General features: G+C 47.5%; 1 protein-coding gene across 2 annotated transcripts in view; it reads right to left on the bottom strand.

The window, feature by feature from the left end:
• RPS6KA6 (ribosomal protein S6 kinase A6) overlaps window positions 1–20,006 on the bottom strand; it is an 84,556-nt gene that overhangs the window by 24,715 nt on the left and 39,835 nt on the right. For both annotated transcript variants that reach the window (XM_038747982.1, XM_038747983.1), the window contains exons 8-14: window positions 18,368–18,510; window positions 15,722–15,792; window positions 13,104–13,192; window positions 11,355–11,419; window positions 10,315–10,417; window positions 9,944–10,068; window positions 358–483 (exon numbers count right to left, since the gene is read on the bottom strand). In XM_038747982.1, the coding sequence (XP_038603910.1) occupies window positions 358–483; window positions 9,944–10,068; window positions 10,315–10,417; window positions 11,355–11,419; window positions 13,104–13,192; window positions 15,722–15,792; window positions 18,368–18,510 (722 nt within the window). The remainder of the gene's footprint in view (window positions 1–357; window positions 484–9,943; window positions 10,069–10,314; window positions 10,418–11,354; window positions 11,420–13,103; window positions 13,193–15,721; window positions 15,793–18,367; window positions 18,511–20,006) is intronic.

Below are 20,006 nucleotides of genomic sequence, written 5' to 3'. Positions count from 1 at the left end.
TCCAAGCAAATTCACAAACTGCTTTCAGGATCCAAACACATGTGGTGAAGCTTGGCCTCTAGACTGTAAGCTCTCTGTGGGCAGGGAATGTGTGTTATGTTGCTTACCGTTCTCTCCCAAACACTTAGTACAGTGCTCTGCACACAGTAAGCGCTCAATACAGACGATTTATTGACCGATTGAAAGTGACGACGTCTTCGGCGGGAAACACAACAGCATTCCAACGCGCAGCTTGGAAAACCCGGACATCCTCACCAATCCTTCCGTCCTCTGAGAGGGTCCCCCGCCCGAATGACTATTTAATACGCTACTTCTAACGCCCACCCAAGTAGACTGGATGCCCCCACACACAAGTACCTTCACGGCCAATTCCATGCCGGTGGCTCCGTGCACGCATCGCTTGCACACTGAATAGGAGCCAACGCCAATGTCCTCCTTTAATTCGTACACGTCATTAAACTGGGCGCCGCTGCCGTGGAGTTGCTTCAGAAAAACAAAAACAGAGCACGGAAATATTTGTCGGAGGATGGAGACTGGTCCCAGAACCGCGGAAATATATCAACCGTCTTCGAGTGCTTGTAAAGGAAAGTCTGGCTGGGTTTTTCCTCTTGGAGACTGAAAGCTCCTATACTGTACTGTCCTCTCCTAATCGCTTAGTACAGTGCTCTGTACACAGTGAGCGCTCAATAAATAGCATTCATTGGCTGACTGATCTACAGGGGGGTGAGCCAAGTTGAAGCAAGTAGCGGTCTTCCACGGTGAGCCCACTGTAGGGACCGTCTCTATATGTTGCCAACCTGTACTTCCCAAGCGCTTAGTACAGTGCTCTGCACACAGTAAGTGCTCAATAAATACGACTGAGTGAATGAATGACCCCACAAAAATGGGGATGAAGGCTGTGAGCCCCCCGTGGGACAACCTGATCGCCTTGTCACCTCCCCAGTGCTTGGAACATCATTATCATCATCAATCGTATTTATTGAGTGCTTACTATGTGCAGAGCACTGTACTAAGCGCTTGGGAAGTACAAATTGGCAACATATAGAGACAGTCCCTACCCAACAGTGGGCTCACAGTCTAAAAGGGGGAGACAGAGAACAAGACCAAACATACTAACAAAATAAAATAAATAGAATAGATATGTACAAATAAATTAAATAAATAAATAGAGTAAAAAAAATGTACAAACATATATACATATATACAGTGCTTTGTACATAGTAAGCGCTTAATACATGCCATCATCATCAATCGTATTTATTGAGCGCTTACTATGTGCAGAGCACTGTACTATGATGATGATGATGATGATCATCATCATCATCATCAATCGTATTTATTGAGCGCTTACTATGTGCAGAGCACTGTACTAAGCGCTTGGGAAGTACAAATTGGCAACATATAGAGACAGTCCCTACCCAACAGTGGGCTCACAGTCTAAAAGGGGGAGACAGAGAACAAGACCAAACATACTAACAAAATAAAATAAATAGAATAGATGTGTACAAATAAATAAAATAAATAAATAAATAGAGTAAAAAAATGTACAAACATATATACATATATACAGTGCTTTGTACATAGTAAGCGCTTAATACATGCCATCATCATCATCATCATCAATCGTATTTATTGAGCGCTTACTATGTGCTGAGCACTGTACTATGATGATGATGATCATCATCATCATCACCAGCCGACCCTGCCCGCGATTTGCCCAGTTGGTGAATCCGTTTAACGGGAAGAAGCACCGCAGAGGAGCGTACCCCACGTGGGCAGGGCAAACGCTGGGGTCGTGAGGTTACGGAGCGGGGTTGGGGCACGGATTCCCACATCATCATCATCATCATCATCAATCGTATTTATTCAGCGCTTACTATGTGCAGAGCACTGTACTAAGCGCTTGGGAAGTACAAATTGGCAACATATAGAGACAGTCCCTACCCACCAGTGGGCTCCCGGTCTAAAAGGGGGAGACAGAGAACAACACCAAACATACTAACAAAATAAAATGAATAGGATAGATATGTAATAAAATAAATAGGATAGATAGGTATCTTTCCACATGATGGAAAGATCTCCAAATCCTACCCTGCGGGGGTCTTCCAAGGAGTGAAATGAAATAACTAACGGAACGTGCTTGGACCATGAACGCCGCAAATAGAAACTCAGGTCAAGCATTTAGTATGGGGCTCTGGCCACAGTAGGCCCTCGATAAATACGAGCAGTTGCAATACAACTGATTGACGGGACCTCTCCTCTCCTCAGAAATCTCCAGTGGCTACCAATCAATCTACGCATCAGGCAGAAACTCCTCACCCTGGGCTTCAAGGCTGTCCATCCCCTCGCCCCCTCCTACCTCACCTCCCTTCGCTCCTTCTCCAGCCCAGCCCGCACCCTCCGCTCCTCCGCCGCTGATCTCCTCACCGTGCCTCGCTCTCGCCTGTCCCGCCATCGACCCCCGGCCCACGTCCTCCCCCTGGCCTGAAATGCCCTCCCTCTGCCCATCCGCCAAGCTAGCTCTCTTCCTCCCTTCAAGGCCCTACTGAGAGCTCACCTCCTCCAGGAGGCCTTCTCAGACTGAGCCCCTTCCTTCCTCTACCCCTCGTCCCCCTCTCCATCCCCCCGTTTTACCTCCTTCCCTTCCCCACAACACATATATATATATATGTATATATACTTGTACATATTTATTACTCTACTTATTTATTTATTTATTTATTTATTTATTTATCTTATATTTACATACCTATTCTATTTATTTTATTTTGTTAGTATGTTTGGTTTTGTTCTCTTTCTCCCCCTTCTAGACTGTGAGCCCACTATTGGGTAGGGAGTGTCTCTGTGTGTTGCCGACTTGTACTTCCCAGGCGCTTAGTACGGTGCTCTGCACACAGTAAGCGCTCAATAAATACGATTGATTGATTGATTGATTGACCGACATCACCGCCGGTTTCCAAAAGTGGCGGCCGAAGCCGAGGGCCGAAGGAATTCCCCGCACAGGGGGAGCGTCGTCAGTGGGGTCCTGGTTCCCGAACCGGGGCTGGAGACCCCATTCCTCTCCCAGTTACCCAGGATTTTGAGCTCACGCTCTGAGCGTAAGCTCATTATGAGTAGGGAGTGTGACTAACTGTCTTGTATTGTAATAATAATAATAATAATAATAATAATAATAATAATAATAATATAGTGGTATTTGTTAAGTGCTTACTAAGTGCTGGGGTAGATACACGGTAATCAGATTGTCCCCCGTGGGGCTCACAGTCTTCACCCCCATTTTACGGATGAGGTAACTGAGGCACGGAGAAGGCAAGTGACTCGCCCAAAGTCACACAGCTGAGTAGAGAAGCAGCGTGGCTCAGTGGAAAGAGCACAGGCTTTCGAGTCAGAGGTCATCATCATCATCATCAACATCATCAATCGTATTTACTGAGCGCTTACTGTGTGCAGAGCACTGTACTAAGCGCTTGGGAAGTACAAGTTGGCAACAGACAGAGACAGTCCCTACCCAACAGTGGGCTCACAGTCTAAAAGGGGGAGACAGACAACAAAACCAAACATACTAACAAAATAAAATAAATAGAATAAATATGGTTCATATCCCGGCTCCGCCACTTGTCAGCTGGGTGACTTTGGGCAAGCCACTTCACTTCTCTGGGCCTCAGTTCCCTCATCTGTAAAATGGGGATTAAGACTGTGAGCCCCCCTTGGGACAACCTGATCACCTTGTAACCTCCTCAGCGCTTAGAACAGTGCTTTGCACATAGTAAGCGCTTAATAAATGTGATCATTATTATTATTATTATTATAAGTGGCAGACCCACGATCTCTGACTCCCAAGCTCGTGCTCTTTCCACTAAGCCAAGCTGTTTCTCCTGAGAGCGTAGAACAGTGTTCTGTACATACTGAGTGCTTAATAAACACCACCGATTGACTATTCGTGGCTCGGTGGAAAGGGCATGGGCTTTGGGGTCAGAGGTCATGGGTTCGAATCCCAGCTCTGCCACATGTCTGCTGTGTGACCTTGGGCAAGTCACTTAACTTCTCTGAGCCTCAGTTACCTCATCTTTAAAATGGGGATTAAGACTGTGAGCCCTCCGTGGGACAACCTGATCACCTTGTATCCCCTCCAGCGCTTACAACAGTGCTTTGCACATAGTAAGCGCTTAACAAATGCCATTATTATTATTATTACAGATGGGAAATGTATTGACATGGCGTAGTGGACAGAACCTGGGGCTGGGGGTCAGGAGGTCATGGGTTCTAATACTGCTTCAACCACTTGTCTGCTGTGTGACCTGTCATTCATTCATTCAGTCATATTTATTGAGTGCTTACCGTGCGAAGAGCACCGTACTAAGCGCTTGGAAAGTACAATTCGGCAACAAATAAAGACAGTTCCTATCCAACAACGGCCTCACAGTCTAATGGGAAAGCCACTTCTCTGTGCCTCAGTTACCTCATCTGTAAAATAGGGATTAACACTGTGAGCCCCATGGGGGACAACCTGATTACCCTGTATCTACCCCAGCACTTAGAACAGTGCTTAGCACATAGTAAGCAATTAACAAACACCATCATATTATCATTCATTCATTCAATCATCTTTATTGAGCGCTTACTGTGTGCAGAGCACTGGACTAAGTGCTTGGGAAGTACAAGTTGGCAACATAGAGAGACGGTCCCTACCTAACAGCGGGCTCACGGTCTAGAAGAGGGAGACAGACAACAAAACATATTAACAAAGATAAAATAAACAGAATAAATATGTACAAATAAAATAAATAGAGTGATAAATCCATACAGACATATATACATATATAGAGGTGCTGTGGGGAGGGGAAGGAGGTAAGGCGGGGGGGATGGGGAGGAGGGGGAGAGGAAGGAGGGGGATCAGTCTGGGAAAATCTGTAAAATGGGGATTGAGATTATGAGCCCCTTGTGGGGCAAGGACTGTGTCCACCTCAATTTGCTTGAATCCCCCCCAGCGCTTAGTACAGTGCCTGATATGTAATAAGCACTTAAAATTATTATTATTTTATTATGGTATTATATGATATGTTATATATTATATATATATATATATATATATGATATGATATTATGGTAATTGTGACATTCATTGGCTCTGAACCCTTGTCAATGGAGCTCTTGAATTTAGGCTGATCTTTTCTTTCAGGGCATTGAGATTCCTTGTTTGGGGTGTTTTTCTTTGCAGACACGCATGCTCTCAATAAATACGATTGAATGAACGCTGTCCCTCGTAGAGTGTCAGCCATTACTACCCGATTTGCTGGTATCCACCCCAGCGCTTCATACGGTGCCTGGCACATAGCGCTTAGCAATTACCATAATTATTTTTGGTATTATTATTACATCTGATGAGTCTGGAGCATCACAAATCAATCAGTTTGTATTTATTGAGCACTTACTATGTGCAGAGTATCGAACTAAGCACTTGGGAGACTATAATATAAAAATATAACAGCTAGTGGACTCATTCAGATCAACTGTTAAAATTCTCTAGACTCTAAACCTGTTGTGGGCAGGGAACGTGTCTGTTGTAAGGCACAGTAAGTGCTCAGTAAACACAAGCTTATTGAATCGTGAGGCCCCAGATTCATCAGATGTAATACTAATATAAAGAATAATTATGGTATCTGCTATGGGGAAGCAGCATGGCTCAGTGGAAAGAGCCCGGGTTTGGGAGTCAGAGGTTGTGGGTTCTAATCCCGGCTCCACCACTTGCCAGCTGGGTGACTTTGGGCAAGTCACTTAACTGCTTTGTGCCTCAGTTCCCTCATCTGTAAAATGGGGATTAAGACTGTAAGCCCCACATGGGACAACCTGATCACCTTGTATCTCCCTCAGCGCTTAGAACAGTGCTTGTCACATAGTAAGCGCTTAACAAATACCATTATTATTATTATTAGTAGTAGTAGTAGTAGTATTGTTAGGAGAGGTTCCACATTACTATGGCCAGCACTGACTCTGGCAGAAGTAAAATGGACGCGTCAACCCACCACATGTGACCCACCACCCGATCACTGGCTAAGCCCCCCTCACGCTCTCTCGGAATGGTCCTTCTCCCCGAGCCCCAATTTTGGGATTTATAAATTTGCTTTCTCGTTTCTCCATGACTCTGGGCCCCTCCGCCGGCCAACCACCCGGGGCCCCTGGAGCTGGCCCCTGGGGAAGCAGCGTGGCTTTAGTGGAAAGAGGGAGTCAGAGGTTGCCGGTTCTAATCCTGCCTCCGCCACTTATCATCATCATCAATCGTATTTATTGAGCGCTTACTGTGTGCACAGCACTGTCCTAAGTGCTTGGGAAGTCCAAGTTGGCAACATATAGAGACGGTCCCTACCCAACAGTGGGCTCACAGTCTTATCAGCTGTGTGACCTTGGGCAAGTCATTTAACTTCTCTGTGCCTCAGTTACTTCATCTGTAAAATGAGGATTAAGCCTGTGAGACCCACGTGGGACAACCTGGATACCTTGGATCTACCCCAGGGCTTAGCACAGTGCATGGCACATAGTAAGCGCTTAACAAATACCATCATTATTCATTCATTTATTCAATCATATTTATTGAGCGGTTACTGTGTGCAGAGCACCGGACTAAGCGCTTGGGAAGTACAAGTTGGCAACATACAGAGACGGTCCCTACCCAACAGTGGGCCCACAGCCAACTTGTACTTCCCAAGCGCTTAGTACAGTGCCCTGCACACAGTAAGCGCTCAATAAATACGATTGATTGATTGACTGATTGACAGAAGTCTATTACTTTTCCTTCTAGACCGTGAGCCCGTTGTTGGGTAGGCATCTGTTGCTGAATGATACTGTCCAAGCGCTTAGTGCGCTCTGCACACAGTAAGCGCTCAATAAATACAATTGATTGATTGACTGATTGATAGAAGTCTATTATTTTTCCTTCTAGACCGTGAGCCCGTTGTTGGGTAGGGATCTGTTGCTGAATGATACCGTCCAAGCGCTTAGTGCGCTCTGCACACGGCAAGCGCTCAATAAATACGATTGATTGATTGACTGATTGACAGAAGTCTATTATTTTTGCTTCCAGACCGTGAGCCCGTTGTTGGATAGGGATCTGCTGCTGAATGACACTGTCCAAGCACTTAGTGCGCTCTGCACACAGTAAGCGCTCAATAAATATGATTGATTGATGACTGATTGATAGAAGTCTATTATTTTTCCTTCTAGACCGTGAGCCCGTTGTTGGGTAGGGATCTGCTGCTGAATGATACTTTCCAAGCGCTTAGTGCGCTCTGCACACGGCAAGCGCTCAATAAATACGATTGATTGATTGACTGATTGATAGAAGTCTATTATTTTTCCTTCTAGACCGTGAGCCCGTTGTTGGGTAGGGATCTGTTGCTGAATGATACCGTCCAAGCGCTTAGTGCGCTCTGCACACGGCAAGCGCTCAATAAATACGATTGATTGATTGACTGATTGACAGAAGTCTGTTATTTTTCCTTCTAGACCGTGAGCCCGTTGTTGGGTAGGGATCTGTTGCTGAATGATACCGTCCAAGCGCTTAGTGCGCTCTGCACACGGCAAGCGCTCAATAAATACGATTGATTGATTGACTGATTGACAGAAGTCTGTTATTTTTCCTTCTAGACCGTGAGCCCGTTGTTGGGTAGGGATCTGTTGCTGAATGATACTGTCCAAGCGCTTAGTGCGCTCTGCACACGGCAAGCGCTCAAGAAATATGACTGAATGAACGATGCCACAGGGGGAGAGTGCTGGATGTTGAGAAATGGTCCAACTTAGAGATAAGGTAAATCGAGGACAGCCCATTAAAGCCCACTGAGCCCCTTCCTTCCTCTCCCCCTCGTCCCCCTCTCCATCCCCCCATCTTACCTCCTTCCCTTCCCCACAGCACCTGTATATATGCATATATGGTTGTACATATTTATTACTCTATTTATTTATTTATTTATTTTACTTGGGCATATCTATCCTATTTATTTTATTTTGTTGGTACGTTTGGTTTTGTTCTCTCTCTCCCCCTTTTAGACTGTGAGCCCACTGTTGGGTAGCGACTGTCTCTATGTGTTGCCAATTTGTACTTCCCAAGCGCTTAGTACAGTGCTCTGCACATAGTAAGCGCTCAATAAATACGATTGATGATGATGATGATGAAATGAAGGAAGAAACGGGCCCCTCTGAGCTCCCAGCAATCTCCCCGGCCCGGGACAGTCAGCAGAGTAAATCTCCGGCTCGGGCTCCTCACACGGAGCCCCTCTTTTCCCTCTCCTCCTCCCCATTACCCCCAACTCTGCCCTACCTCCTTCCCCTCCCCACAGCACTGGTATATATTTGTACAGATTTATTATTCTATTTATTTTACTCATACATCTTTACCGTTCTATTTCATCGATCGCATTTATTGAGCGCTTACTGTGTGCAGAGCACTGTACTAAGCGCTTGGGAAGTACAAACTGGCAACATATAGAGACGGTCCCTACCCAACAGTGGGTTCACAGTCTAAAAGGGGGAGGCAGAGAACAAAACCAAACATACTAACAAAATAAAATAAATAGAATAGATATGTACAAGTAAAATAAATGGAGTAATAAATATGTACAAACATATATACAGGTGCTGTGGGGAAGGGAAGGAGGTAAGATGGGGGGGATGGAGAGGGGGACGAGGGGGAGAGGAAGGAAGGGGCCCAGTGTGGGAAGGCCTCCTGGAGGAGGTGAGCTCTTGGTAGGGCCTTGAAGGAAGAGAGCGAGCCTTTACTGTTCTATTTATTTTGTTAATGATGTGCCTGCAGCTCTAATTCTTTTTCTTCTGACGATTTTGACACCTGCCTACTTGTTTTGTTGTCTGTCTCCCCCTTCTAGACCGTGAGCCCGTTGTTGGGTAGGGACCGTCTCCATAAATTGCCGACTTGTGCTTCCCAAGAGCTTAGTACAGTGCTCTGCACACAGTAAGCGCTCAATAAATATGACTGAATGAGTGAATGAATCAGGGAAGCAGCGTGGCCCTGTTGGATAGAGCACGGGCCTGGGAGTAAGAAGGACCTGGGTCCTAATCCTGGCTCCGCCGCTTGTCTGCTGCGTGACCTTAGGTGAGTCACTTCACTTCTCTGGGCCTGCCATCTGTCAAATGGGGATTAAGACTGCGAGCCCCTTGTGGGACAGGGACTGTGTCCAACCCGATTAGCTTGTATCTACCCCAGTCCTCAGGACAGTGAATTACACGAGAAGCAGCGTGGCTCAGTGGAAAGAGCCTGGGCTTTGGAGTCAGAGGTCATGGGTTCGAATCCCGGCTCCGCCCTATGTCCGCTGAGTGACCTTGGGCAAGTCACTTAACTTCTCTGAGCCTCAGTTACCTCATCTGTAAAGTGGGGACTAAGACTGTGAGCCCCACGTGGGCCAACCTGATCACCTTGTATCCCCCCCAGCGCTTAGAACAGTGCTTTGCACATAGTAAGCGCTTAACAAATGTCAACGTTATTATTACTACATAGTAAGCACTTAAATACCATCGTTATTATTATTATTAATCAGCTTCCTCCCACAGGTGGGACTGCCAACTGAGGAGGAGGAACCCGTAGCTCCCATGGAACCATCCCGGGATACGGAGCGGCGGGCAATTCCACGGAAAGCCCCGGGGCCCAGCACCTCGGGGTTGGGCTTGGCACTGCTGATGGTGGTTCGACGGGGCCCATGGGGCTGATGCTTGCCACGTTCCCCCGTCCCGAGGTAGAATGGAAAATTTTAGACCGTGAGCCCACTGTTGGGTAGGGACTGTCTCTATACGTTGCCAATTTGTACTTCCCAAGCGCTTAGTCCAGCGCTCCGCACACAGTAAGCGCTCAGTAAATACGATTGACGATGATGATGAATGGAAACACCCCATTCCGCACCCTCCAGGCGGTCGACGACACACAGGTTGCCGGCCAATTTACCTGTACGATGGGCAGTATGTTTGTGAGGGGAGATGTTTTATGATCTTCTATGGCGGTCGTGGCAACGAAGCTAAATCCTTTGAAGAGCTGATGTGCGTTAGCGCTGGGGGGAACTCCGGGAGAATCTAGTTTTCAAAGAACACACACATTAAAAATTAATGTGTTAAAAATGCCTCCGCTCGGACAGCTTCGGCTTAGTGTTTCCCTGGAACATTTCACAACATTACCCATTTCCCTCCCGTCTTCAGCCCCACCAAAGGAGAGTTTCGGGTCAAAGGGCTCAAAAAGACGATGATCCTTTCGACTGTTCCCAGAGAGCGAGGAAGCCTTATTCCCGGTGCGGTTTAAAATTCCCACCTGGCACACGTTACCTTTGGGGGTTTTTGCAGTGAACTCAGGATCAAAACAAAAAGTATCTTCTGGTTTCCCAGATGCTGGCTTGAATGGGGGTTGGATCTCTCTTCTGTACAGTTTCTAGAAGACACAGCAGGAACCCCGTGCTTAAGGATGAAGGTGGAGATGAAAGGACTGGGAAGTTCGAAACTGACTTGTGTTGGGCGCTCGGGACCCAGAGGGCACAGAGAACAAGAATGGAGGGGCCCATCCCCGTGTTTTCTGGCTGTCAAGCCCGTTGAGGTGGGGAGAAGGAGGCCGCCGCTGAGCCCTGCCCTCCCCTGGTCGGGGCACCAAGGAAAAGAGACCCGGGCCCGGGACGCCTGGCACCATCTCGCCCTCGGGGCCCGGTATACGGCCTCGACCGGGCATCCTGGCAGCTTCTCGAGCACACGGGCAAACACCACACCCAGAGTGTCGGGCTGCCTGGAGGGAAAGGAGGAGCCCCTTTTGCGGTTGGTGGGGGTGCGGGCCCAGCCCAGAACGGGCGGTGGGGGCCAAATGGAGACTGTGAGCCCACTGTTGGGTAGGGACCACCTTTATATGTTGCCAACTTGTACTTCCCAAGCGCTTAGTACAGTGCTCTGCACACAGTAAGCGCTCAATAAATACGACTGATTGAATGGATGAATGAATGAATGAATGGAGTGGTCTGGGGGAGACAGGAGTATTCCGGCCAAGCCACACTCATGACACATCTCTGTCTCTCCCTCCTTCCCCCCCACTCAAAGGAGCTGAGGTCGGATGGGGCAGATGTGATCCTCGGTTTACAGGTGAAGGAGAACAAGGCCCAGAGGTCTGCCTTCACGCTTCACTGCCTCGGTGAATAGACAGTTCTGGGTCATGTTTGGACCGGACTGAGAATTTCAGGTGGGAACTAATAGAGACCCACGGTCTAGATTTGGTTACGAAAAAGCAGACTCGACTGGCAAGTATTTGCTTCCTCGCCTGTCTTACCCCCACTGCGTAAACGGCTCCTCTGACAAAAAAACAACTTCTTAAATTCCTCTGTACTTACATTCCAGTCGACAGTAGAAAAAAAAAGGTGCCGTTTAATTTCCTCCACTCCGTCCGAACCCGCTCCTGTGGTGGTGAGAAGAGTGACGCTCTTATTGTACAATTCTTTTCGGGTGCCCCAAACGCTTTCTCTCTCTTTCTTTCTTTCATTCACTCGTATTTATTGAGCGCTTACTGTGTGCAGAGCACTGTACCAAGCGCTTGAAAAGAACAATACAGCAATAGAGACAATCCCCGCCCACAACGGGCTCACAGTCTAGAGGGAGGGAATGTTCCATCCTCTCCCGTTTGCCCTCTTTCTTAGCCTCAAATGGGATGTGATGATTATGTATTGTAGGGTGTTTGGCACGTAGTAAGCACTGAATAAATACCACAGTTATTATTTTTCATTCATTCAATTCACTCAGTCGTATTTATTGAGCGCTTACTGTTCACCCACCCCTCAGTGCTGGCAAGGCTGGTGTCTAACGTCCTGCCATGTTGGGCTATTGGGGAGGTTGAGGAGGGTTGGCGCAGACCATCCTTAAGGGAGCCTTCTCTGGGCTGGTTTCCTGGGATGACCCAGGATGGTTCCCCACCAGTCCAGGATCCCTGCAGGGCTAGGGCTGGTCCGGGGGGAAGGACAGGAGGAGGAAGAGAACCGGCAATAGACCCCCAAGCCCTGCTACCCCGAAGCACGGGACAGACTGCCCGACTGACCAGCTGATGGCCTCCCACGTACGTCACGTCCATCGCCTGCCCCCCAAGGAGTGCTTATGGCCTTGAGGAGGCCCCCAAGGATGTCCCGGGTCCACCTGCTTGGCCCCCTGCCTTGTCCTGGGTGGCAAGCAGACGAGCTGGGCAAAGTGACACTTTGGCATCCGTGAGCTGGTTGTGGGCAGGGACTATCTCTTCTTATTACGGTACTGTACTTTCCCTCGCGCTTAATACAGTGCTCTACACACAGTAAGCCCTACAAAAATATGACTGAATGAATGAATGGCCATGAGAAGCGGCGTGGCTTAGTGGAAAGAGCACGGGCTTGGGAGTCAGGAGGTCGTGGGTTTTAATCCCGGCTCCGCCACTTGTCAACTGTGTGACTTTGGGAAAGCCACTTAACTTCTCTGGGCCTCAGTTACCTCATCTGTAAAATGGGGATTAAGAGAGTGAGCCCCACGTGGGACAACCTGATTACCTTGTATCTACCCCAGCGCTTAGAACAGCGCTTGGCACATAGAAAGCACTTAACCAATACCATCATCATCATTATTATTATTACTATTACGCCATTCTCCCCTCCCTCCTGCAAGGCACTTTGCCAAGATGTTAAGATACACGTATTTGAGCTTTATGTGATCACACGATTTTTTTTTCTATTCATTCCCTCATACTGGTTGTTCAACATGAGAATGGGTTGCTTATACAGTTAATTCATTCAATCGTATTTACTGAGCGCTTACTGTGTGAAAAGCATAATGCTTTTCAATGGCAAGATCTGAAAATCTCACCAGAAAATGTGAAATGGGGAGGGAGGGAGGAAAGACAGAAAGAAAGAGAAGAGAAATATACAGAGAGAACGGGAGAAAGAAACAGAAAAGAGGGAGGGGGGGGGAGAGAGAGAGAGAGAGACAGAGAGAGAGAGAGAGACAGAGACAGAGACAGAGAGACGGGGAGACGGTTAAAACCAACTGAAGACTGAAAAGCCATTCACAAAACAACTACAATATTAACATAAAATATAATGTAAAAATTTCAGGAGAAGAGAGTATACCTAATCTATTTGAAGGGTTCCTCTTGAATAGCATCCTTAGAAGACTTTGTGCTTCGGGACTAAGAAACTGAGGCATTCCAAGTTTTGCTCTGGAAAACAAACGTGAAAGCTCTGAGTACAATACACCAAGCACACTTCTCACAATTTAGCATTGCAAACCAGGCCCTCTGGACTTCTCAGTGAGCATACTGACCACCACGTACAGGAGGCTCTTTTCTTTTCACTGAAGGAGGCAATGTGAGGTGGCATTCGACCCAGAATGCGGTAAAGGTTTGCGGGCGGCAGAGGAGTTTTGCCTGGGCAGTAAATAATACGAGCTCCCCGAGCGCTGCTGTCCCCCGGAAAGGACTTCCAGGGCCCCCCTTCAAGTGAAGGGGTCTGCCGAGACTTGGGTGGTCAAGAAAAACAGCACTGATAGTGGACTACCTACATCGTTCTCTCGACGGCAGTCAGGAGGAGGCACCTGCTGCTCTCTCTAGGCCCCTTCCAGAACAAGCGGCTTCTGGGATTTTCCTTTTTTTTAATGTTATTTGTTGGGCATTTACTATATGCCAGGCACTGCAGTAAGCTCTGGGGCACAAGTGATTTCTGGGATTTTTCTTTTTTTTTTAAATGGTATTTGTTGAGCATTTGCTACATGCCAGGCACTGTAGTAAGCGCTGGGACACAAGTGATTTTCGGGATTTTTCCTTTTTTTTTTTTAACAGTATTTGTTGAGCATTTGTTACATGCCAGGCACTGTAGTAAGCGCTGGGGCACAAGTGATTTCTGGGATTTTTCTTTTTTTTTTTTTTAAATGGTACTTGTTGAGCATTTGCTACATGCCAGGCACTGTATTATGTGCTGGACAAGTTAATCACATTGGACACAGTCCATGTCTCACATGGGGCTTACAGTCAATCTCCATCTTACAGATGAGGGAACTGAAGAAGTTACAGGCCTTGCTCAAGGTCCCACAGCAGACAAGTGGTGGGGGCCAGAATTGGAACCCAGAACCTTCTAATTTTCAGGCCCGTGCTCTATCTCTATCCACCAGGCCATGCTGCTTCTCTAAGGGATTTTTCTCCTTGCCGTCTCCTCCTCTTCCTCCCAGAGGGTGAATGAATCAGGCAACTCTGGTTCCCAAAGATCAGAAGTTCCCCACAGAGTCTTGAACTAGTCCAAATAGTAAGCATTGTATGTATCCACTGTACACCCCATTATTTATTCTGATTATTCTACCAGGAAATATCCTTAGTGATATGCACTGTATGCATCCACTGTACACCCCATTATTTATTCTGATTATTCTACCAGGAAATATCCTTCTTTTGCTACTTACGTGACCTAAGGGCTCAATCTCGACTCTCTAATCATCGACCCTTTGCTCACAGCCTCTCCGTTACCTGGAATTCCTGTTACCTTATTCCCGCCATCCCACCATTCTCCTCATTTTCAAAGCCTTACTGAAATGACATCTCCTCCAGGAAGCCCTCCCTGACTAACCTCACATTCCCTCACCCTATTCTCCCCTGCCTTTTTCCTCACCTATGCTCTTGGGCCCATACCGCCTGTGCACTTTGACACTTCACCGTCACGGCACTTACATACAAAACCTTTTCTTCTGTTGCTCCCCCTAACTGGAATTTATTTTAATGTCTGTCTCCTGCTAGATTGTAAACTCTTTATAATCTAAGTACACTACAGTGAGTGATTTACATTTTACATTAGTGCTTACATCAGAGTGTAAGCTCTTAGTAAATGGGTCACTGTTTAAGAGCGCATTGTATCCAGGGTTCAATAAATACCATTTCAACAATTCAACAACGAAGCTGCATGGCCTAGTGGATAGTGCCCAGATTTGGGTTCTAATCCAGGCTCTGCCACTTGTCTGCTCTGTGACCTTAGGCAAGTCCCTTCACCTTCTGGGCCTTGGTTCCCTCATCTGTAAAATGGGGATTAAGATTGTGAGCCTCATACGGGACACTGACTGCGTCCCACCTTTGTTTGTGTCTGCCCCAGTGCTGAGTACAGTGTCTGACGCATAGTAAGCACTTAGAAAGCTTAACAAATACCATAAAAAATAAACGCACTGCTGGTAGTACTATCTCACCCGGATTTCAGGACTGTTAATCCATCAAAGGGCAGATACGGTTGAAAGCCAATTATTACTGGACCCCGATTGAGACGAACTTCAAGATTTTGCCACAAAGTCATATTATTAGGTTTTGGAAAGTTTCGCCCCCAAAACTTGAAAAATAAAAGGATTGGCATTTTGGATTTTTTTATTCTGAAGACCGTTACCTTAAGTCACAAGGGTGAAAAAAATTTGTTAAATTGAAGAGAAAACAGCCACCTGGAAGTAAGCGGCCAACGGCCCCAGCGCTAAGGGGGCATGGGTAGTAGCGAACAGTCGGTCAGACGTTTCGCGAGCACGGCGAACACTCGGTCTGATGTTACGGCAGGGACCTGTCACTAATAAGACCTAAAAATCCCCTCACCTGGCCAACCGTGAGGTTCACTGCAAAACTTTACAGAAATAAGTCAAATGAAAAATCATCTTTCCGCAGTCACTTCTGAGAACTGTCTCTGTCCAACCAAAGACAAGTCGCTTGAGAAAAATTTGCATCTCCACTTACTTCAATATCATATTCATCGTTTCATTTCTATCTTTCCCTTGGAACGGCAGGGTACCGGTTAGCATTTCAAACTGGAAGAGATGGGAAACGGGTCATTTTAGCATGTTGGAGCGATAGATAGACACTGTTAAAGCTTTTTGTAAAACAGATTTGACTTGGAAACACACGGTCACCATCTGAAGAGATCTGTAGCCCATTTCTCAAAACCATGATGGGAGGGGGGTGGTCATGGACGGGACATAATTTTCTCCGCCTACGCTCATTAGCTTCGTGACTGTCAAACTTTTTGAATGATAAAGTGTTTCCTTTACTCAGCCCAGGAGAGATGAGGACAAGGAAGAAGAAAGTAATGGCAAGGTGGGAAAGCTGGGATGATTGCACTCTCCCAAGTGCTTAGTACAGTGCTCTGCACACAGTAAGTGCTCAAGAAATAACACTGATGATCAGGAAAAAGGTGAAAAGTCCCTGGCAAAGGGCTCAGGGATCAATCCAAAGCTTCTCTTGGTAATGACCATCATCCTGATGGATACTTGGCCCACACTGGGGAAGGAGGGTGAGGCGAAGGGGCCCAGGGAGGGGGGAGAGGGATTCATTCATTCAATCATATTTATTAAGCGCTTACTGTGTGCAGAGCACTGTACTAAGCGCTTGGGAAGTACAAGCTGGCAACATATAGAGATGGTCCCTACCCAACAATGGACTCAAAGTCTGGAAGGGGGAGACTGACAACAAAACATATTAACAAAAGGAGACAGACAACAAAACATATTAACAAAATAAAATAAAATAAATAGAATGGTAAATATGTGCAAGTAAAATAAATAGAGTAATAAATCTGTGCAAACATATATACAGGTGCTGTGGGGAGGGGATGGAGGTAGGGCGGGGGAGGTGGGGAGGGGGAGAAGAAGGAGGGGGCTCAGTCTGGGAAGGCCTCCTGGAGGAGGTGAGCTCTCAGTAGGGCTTTGAAGGGAGGAAGAGAGCTAGCTTGGCGGATGGGCAGAGGGAGGGCATTCCAGGCCGGGGGAGAGGACGTGGGCCGGGGGTCAACGGCGGGACAGGTGAGAACGAGGCCTAATGGTGAGGAGATTAGCGGCAGAGGAGCGGAGGGTGCGGGCTGGGCTGGAGAAGGAAAGAAGGGAGGTGAGGTAGGAGGGGGCGAGGTGATGGACAGCCTTGAAGCCCAGGGTGAGGAGTTTTTGCCTGATGCGTAGGTTGACTGGTAGCCACTGGAGATTTTTGAGGAGGGGAGTAACATGCCCACGCCGTTTCTGAGGAGCCGGCTCCAGACAGAGTTTCGGGGCTAGTGTCTCTCCCCTGGGACGCCAGAATTCCTCGTGGGGACAATGATAATAACGGTATTTGTTAAGCCATTACTACGTGCCAGGTACTGTACTAAGAGCTGGGGTGGATACCAGCAAATCAAGTTGGACACAGTCCCTCGTCCCACATGGGGCTCACAGTCTCAATCCCCATTTTACAGATGAGGTAACTGAGGTACAAAGAGGTGAAGTGACTTGCCCAAGGTCACACAGGAGACGAGTGGCTGAGCCGGGATTAAGACCCATGACCTTCTGACTATCAAGCCTGGGCTCTATCCACTCCGCCATGCTGACGAGCCCGCGGGGCAACCATCCGTCCTTAAAGCTTCCCTGCCCAGGGGCCCCTCGCCTAGCGTCCCCACCTGCCCATCTGAAAACAATCGAAGGGGAAGGGAACGGTCACGGGGCAGAAACGTGAGGGCGGCAGTTTAAGAGACGGCGCAAGTGGATGGCAAGAGTCAGCTTGCTGGCACTCGAACGCGGGAAATGGGACGGACACGACTTCGCTACGGAGGCAATCGTTTGAAATCAGGTCAAAAGGAGGTTGGGAAGCAGAGATTTAAATGAGGTAATCAAACTTGAGTCAAAATTAAAGTCCTTCTAAGAGAAGGGCAATTATGCAAATCATTATTCAAATAGAAAGGGGAGTTCTCAAAATCAAATTCTTGCGGTTTGAAATCCACAAATGTGGTGCAGGCTGATTAACGGCCAAGTGGTTGTCCCCTAGCAGAGAAGCAAATATTAAACTCTTGAGCCCGAATCAATGACTATTCATCTAGCAGCCCTTTTAGGCTGCTAAACCAGTAGAGATTTTTCCACCAAGGATTTCTCAGTCTTAATGTGACCTGCTGCATCATTTTGTCACTGCCCCAAATTCTGGGCAGATTAAACTTGACCGTAGAGGAGGGGTTCCCAAGTCCACAGACCTCAACTTTGGGCCCCATGCCACCCCCGCGAGAGAGAGAGCGTAAGTGAGCGAGAGAGATCCTTAATTTCACTTCCTAGGAGCAGGATACATAAAAATACTTTCACCTACAGGCACTGTGGACAATCTCTCTCCTCCAAACTCCAACCCTAAAAGGCGCTCTCAGGAATTCCTTAAAACTCCGAAGCCCCCTTATAATCTAGACTATAAGCTCATTGTGAGCAGGGAACGTGGCTACCGCCTCTGCTATACTGTATTCTCCCAAGTAATTGATACCGTGCTCCGCTCGGTAAATACGACTGATTGACTGAAGCGGCGGGGAACCCGACTTGGTTTAAAAACGAGTCCCCAAGCTGGTGGCTTCCCCGGGGCCTGGATCGACTACTCAAGTCAACTCACCATGAGCACCCCAAATGACCACCAATCGGCACTCTGGGTGTGCCCCCGCCTGTTCACCACTTCGGGGGCCATGTATTCCACGGTGCCACAAAATGAGTAGGCCTTCTTTTCTTGGTCTACGGATTCTTTGCTGAGGCCAAAGTCTGTAAAAATAAAAGTACGAGCACGTACATAACAAAGGACTCCCCCTGAAATGGCAATTCCCATGCCCGACGCCCCCTCCCCCCGCCAGATACACGCAACTTTGCAGAAAGACTAAGTTTTTCACAGTTGGACAGAATTTTTCTTCGGCAAGTGATTTTGGGTGAATTCGGGCTAACTGTGTAAAATCCGAGGGGAAAATAGTCGGCGTTTCATTACGCTAACCTTACGAAATTCAATCCCAACGTGTGTACATTCCAAGTTCTTTCAAAAGGCGACAGCTAAACTCTTAAGTGACCCGAGTTTTGCTTTTACTTTGGGAGAAGAAGGCTGAGGCTTTGAGGAGGAGCCGAGGAAATCATCACGCTGAACGTGAGTTTATAAAAATAATGCCGCCATTCAAAGACTGGATCCAGATCTAATTATCGGGGCTGGTTTTGCCAAGAACGCACACATTTCTCAAGGCAAGTCTCTCCTGCATCCTTTACACTTCCCTTCTAAGACGAGTCTTTCTGTGTTTTGGGGAAAGTCATCCTGCCAAAGAATTGACCGCTTGGGATTTTCTTAAAAATGTCTCCTAGGCTGGCCTCATTACTGAGCTGGTTTGCCTATGGCCCTAAGGGGCGGAAGAAAATCCCAACCGCTAATATGCTGTTGATCCTAACCCTTTTTTTTCCCCAAAATGCATATAAGGCCCAAAAAAGGGAAATGACCAGGTGGAGATCTGTTATTTAATTGGAAACCAATTCTGATAGGGCAACAGTCCTGCACAGGCTGGCGCTGCTCTCTTCTGAAATTGTGACTCCTTCAAGAGGCCTCCCCTGGTCAATTTCTTACATTCTGGCATTTCCGCACCACCTGAACACTTAGATATCCACTCCCTCCCTGCCTAGGCCCTTATACCCTGATGCTTCCTCTGACCGGTGGTTTATTTGTTGGTGCCTAGACTGCCAGCTCCTCGAGGGCAGGGATCGTTTCCATCCACTCTTCTGTACTGTCCCAAACGTTCAGGACAGAACTCTACACGCTTGGCGGAAGCCACCGATCAACTGGTCCCATTCTGTGTTCACTCCCCGCGGTCTCCGAGAAGGCTTAGCTCCTTCACAATTCGGAGCTTTGTCCCTTATCAATCCAGCTTCCCTTCCCCCGGCTGCTCGCTGCTACGCGTGACTCGCTTGAACCACATCCCAAGGCGAAACAGCAATTTCCTCTGTAACCGACTGTCCCTTTCCAGATGTTGCAGGGAGACTGGATAATGAGGGGGTTGGGTTGCTCTGAGCTGAACACCCGCAGAAGGTCGCAAGCCCCCACCAGCCCCCTATACCCACATACACAGCCTTTAGGGTGACAAAGGAGGGGATCCTCTCCACCCTCCTGGCCCTGGGACCGTGATTTTTTAGAAGATTTTTGTGTCCCTGGGATTAAGAAACAGAGACTGCCAGAGCAACAGAACAGAAACTACTTAAGCCTCCTTTCCTTTCATTCATTTCTTTCAATT

Source organism: Tachyglossus aculeatus, chromosome 6 (genome assembly GCF_015852505.1).
Source record: "Tachyglossus aculeatus isolate mTacAcu1 chromosome 6, mTacAcu1.pri, whole genome shotgun sequence".
Classification (NCBI taxonomy): Eukaryota; Metazoa; Chordata; class Mammalia; order Monotremata; family Tachyglossidae; genus Tachyglossus; species Tachyglossus aculeatus.
The sequence above is the reverse complement of the archived record's forward strand: the minus strand, read 5'-3'. Positions and strand labels throughout refer to the sequence as shown.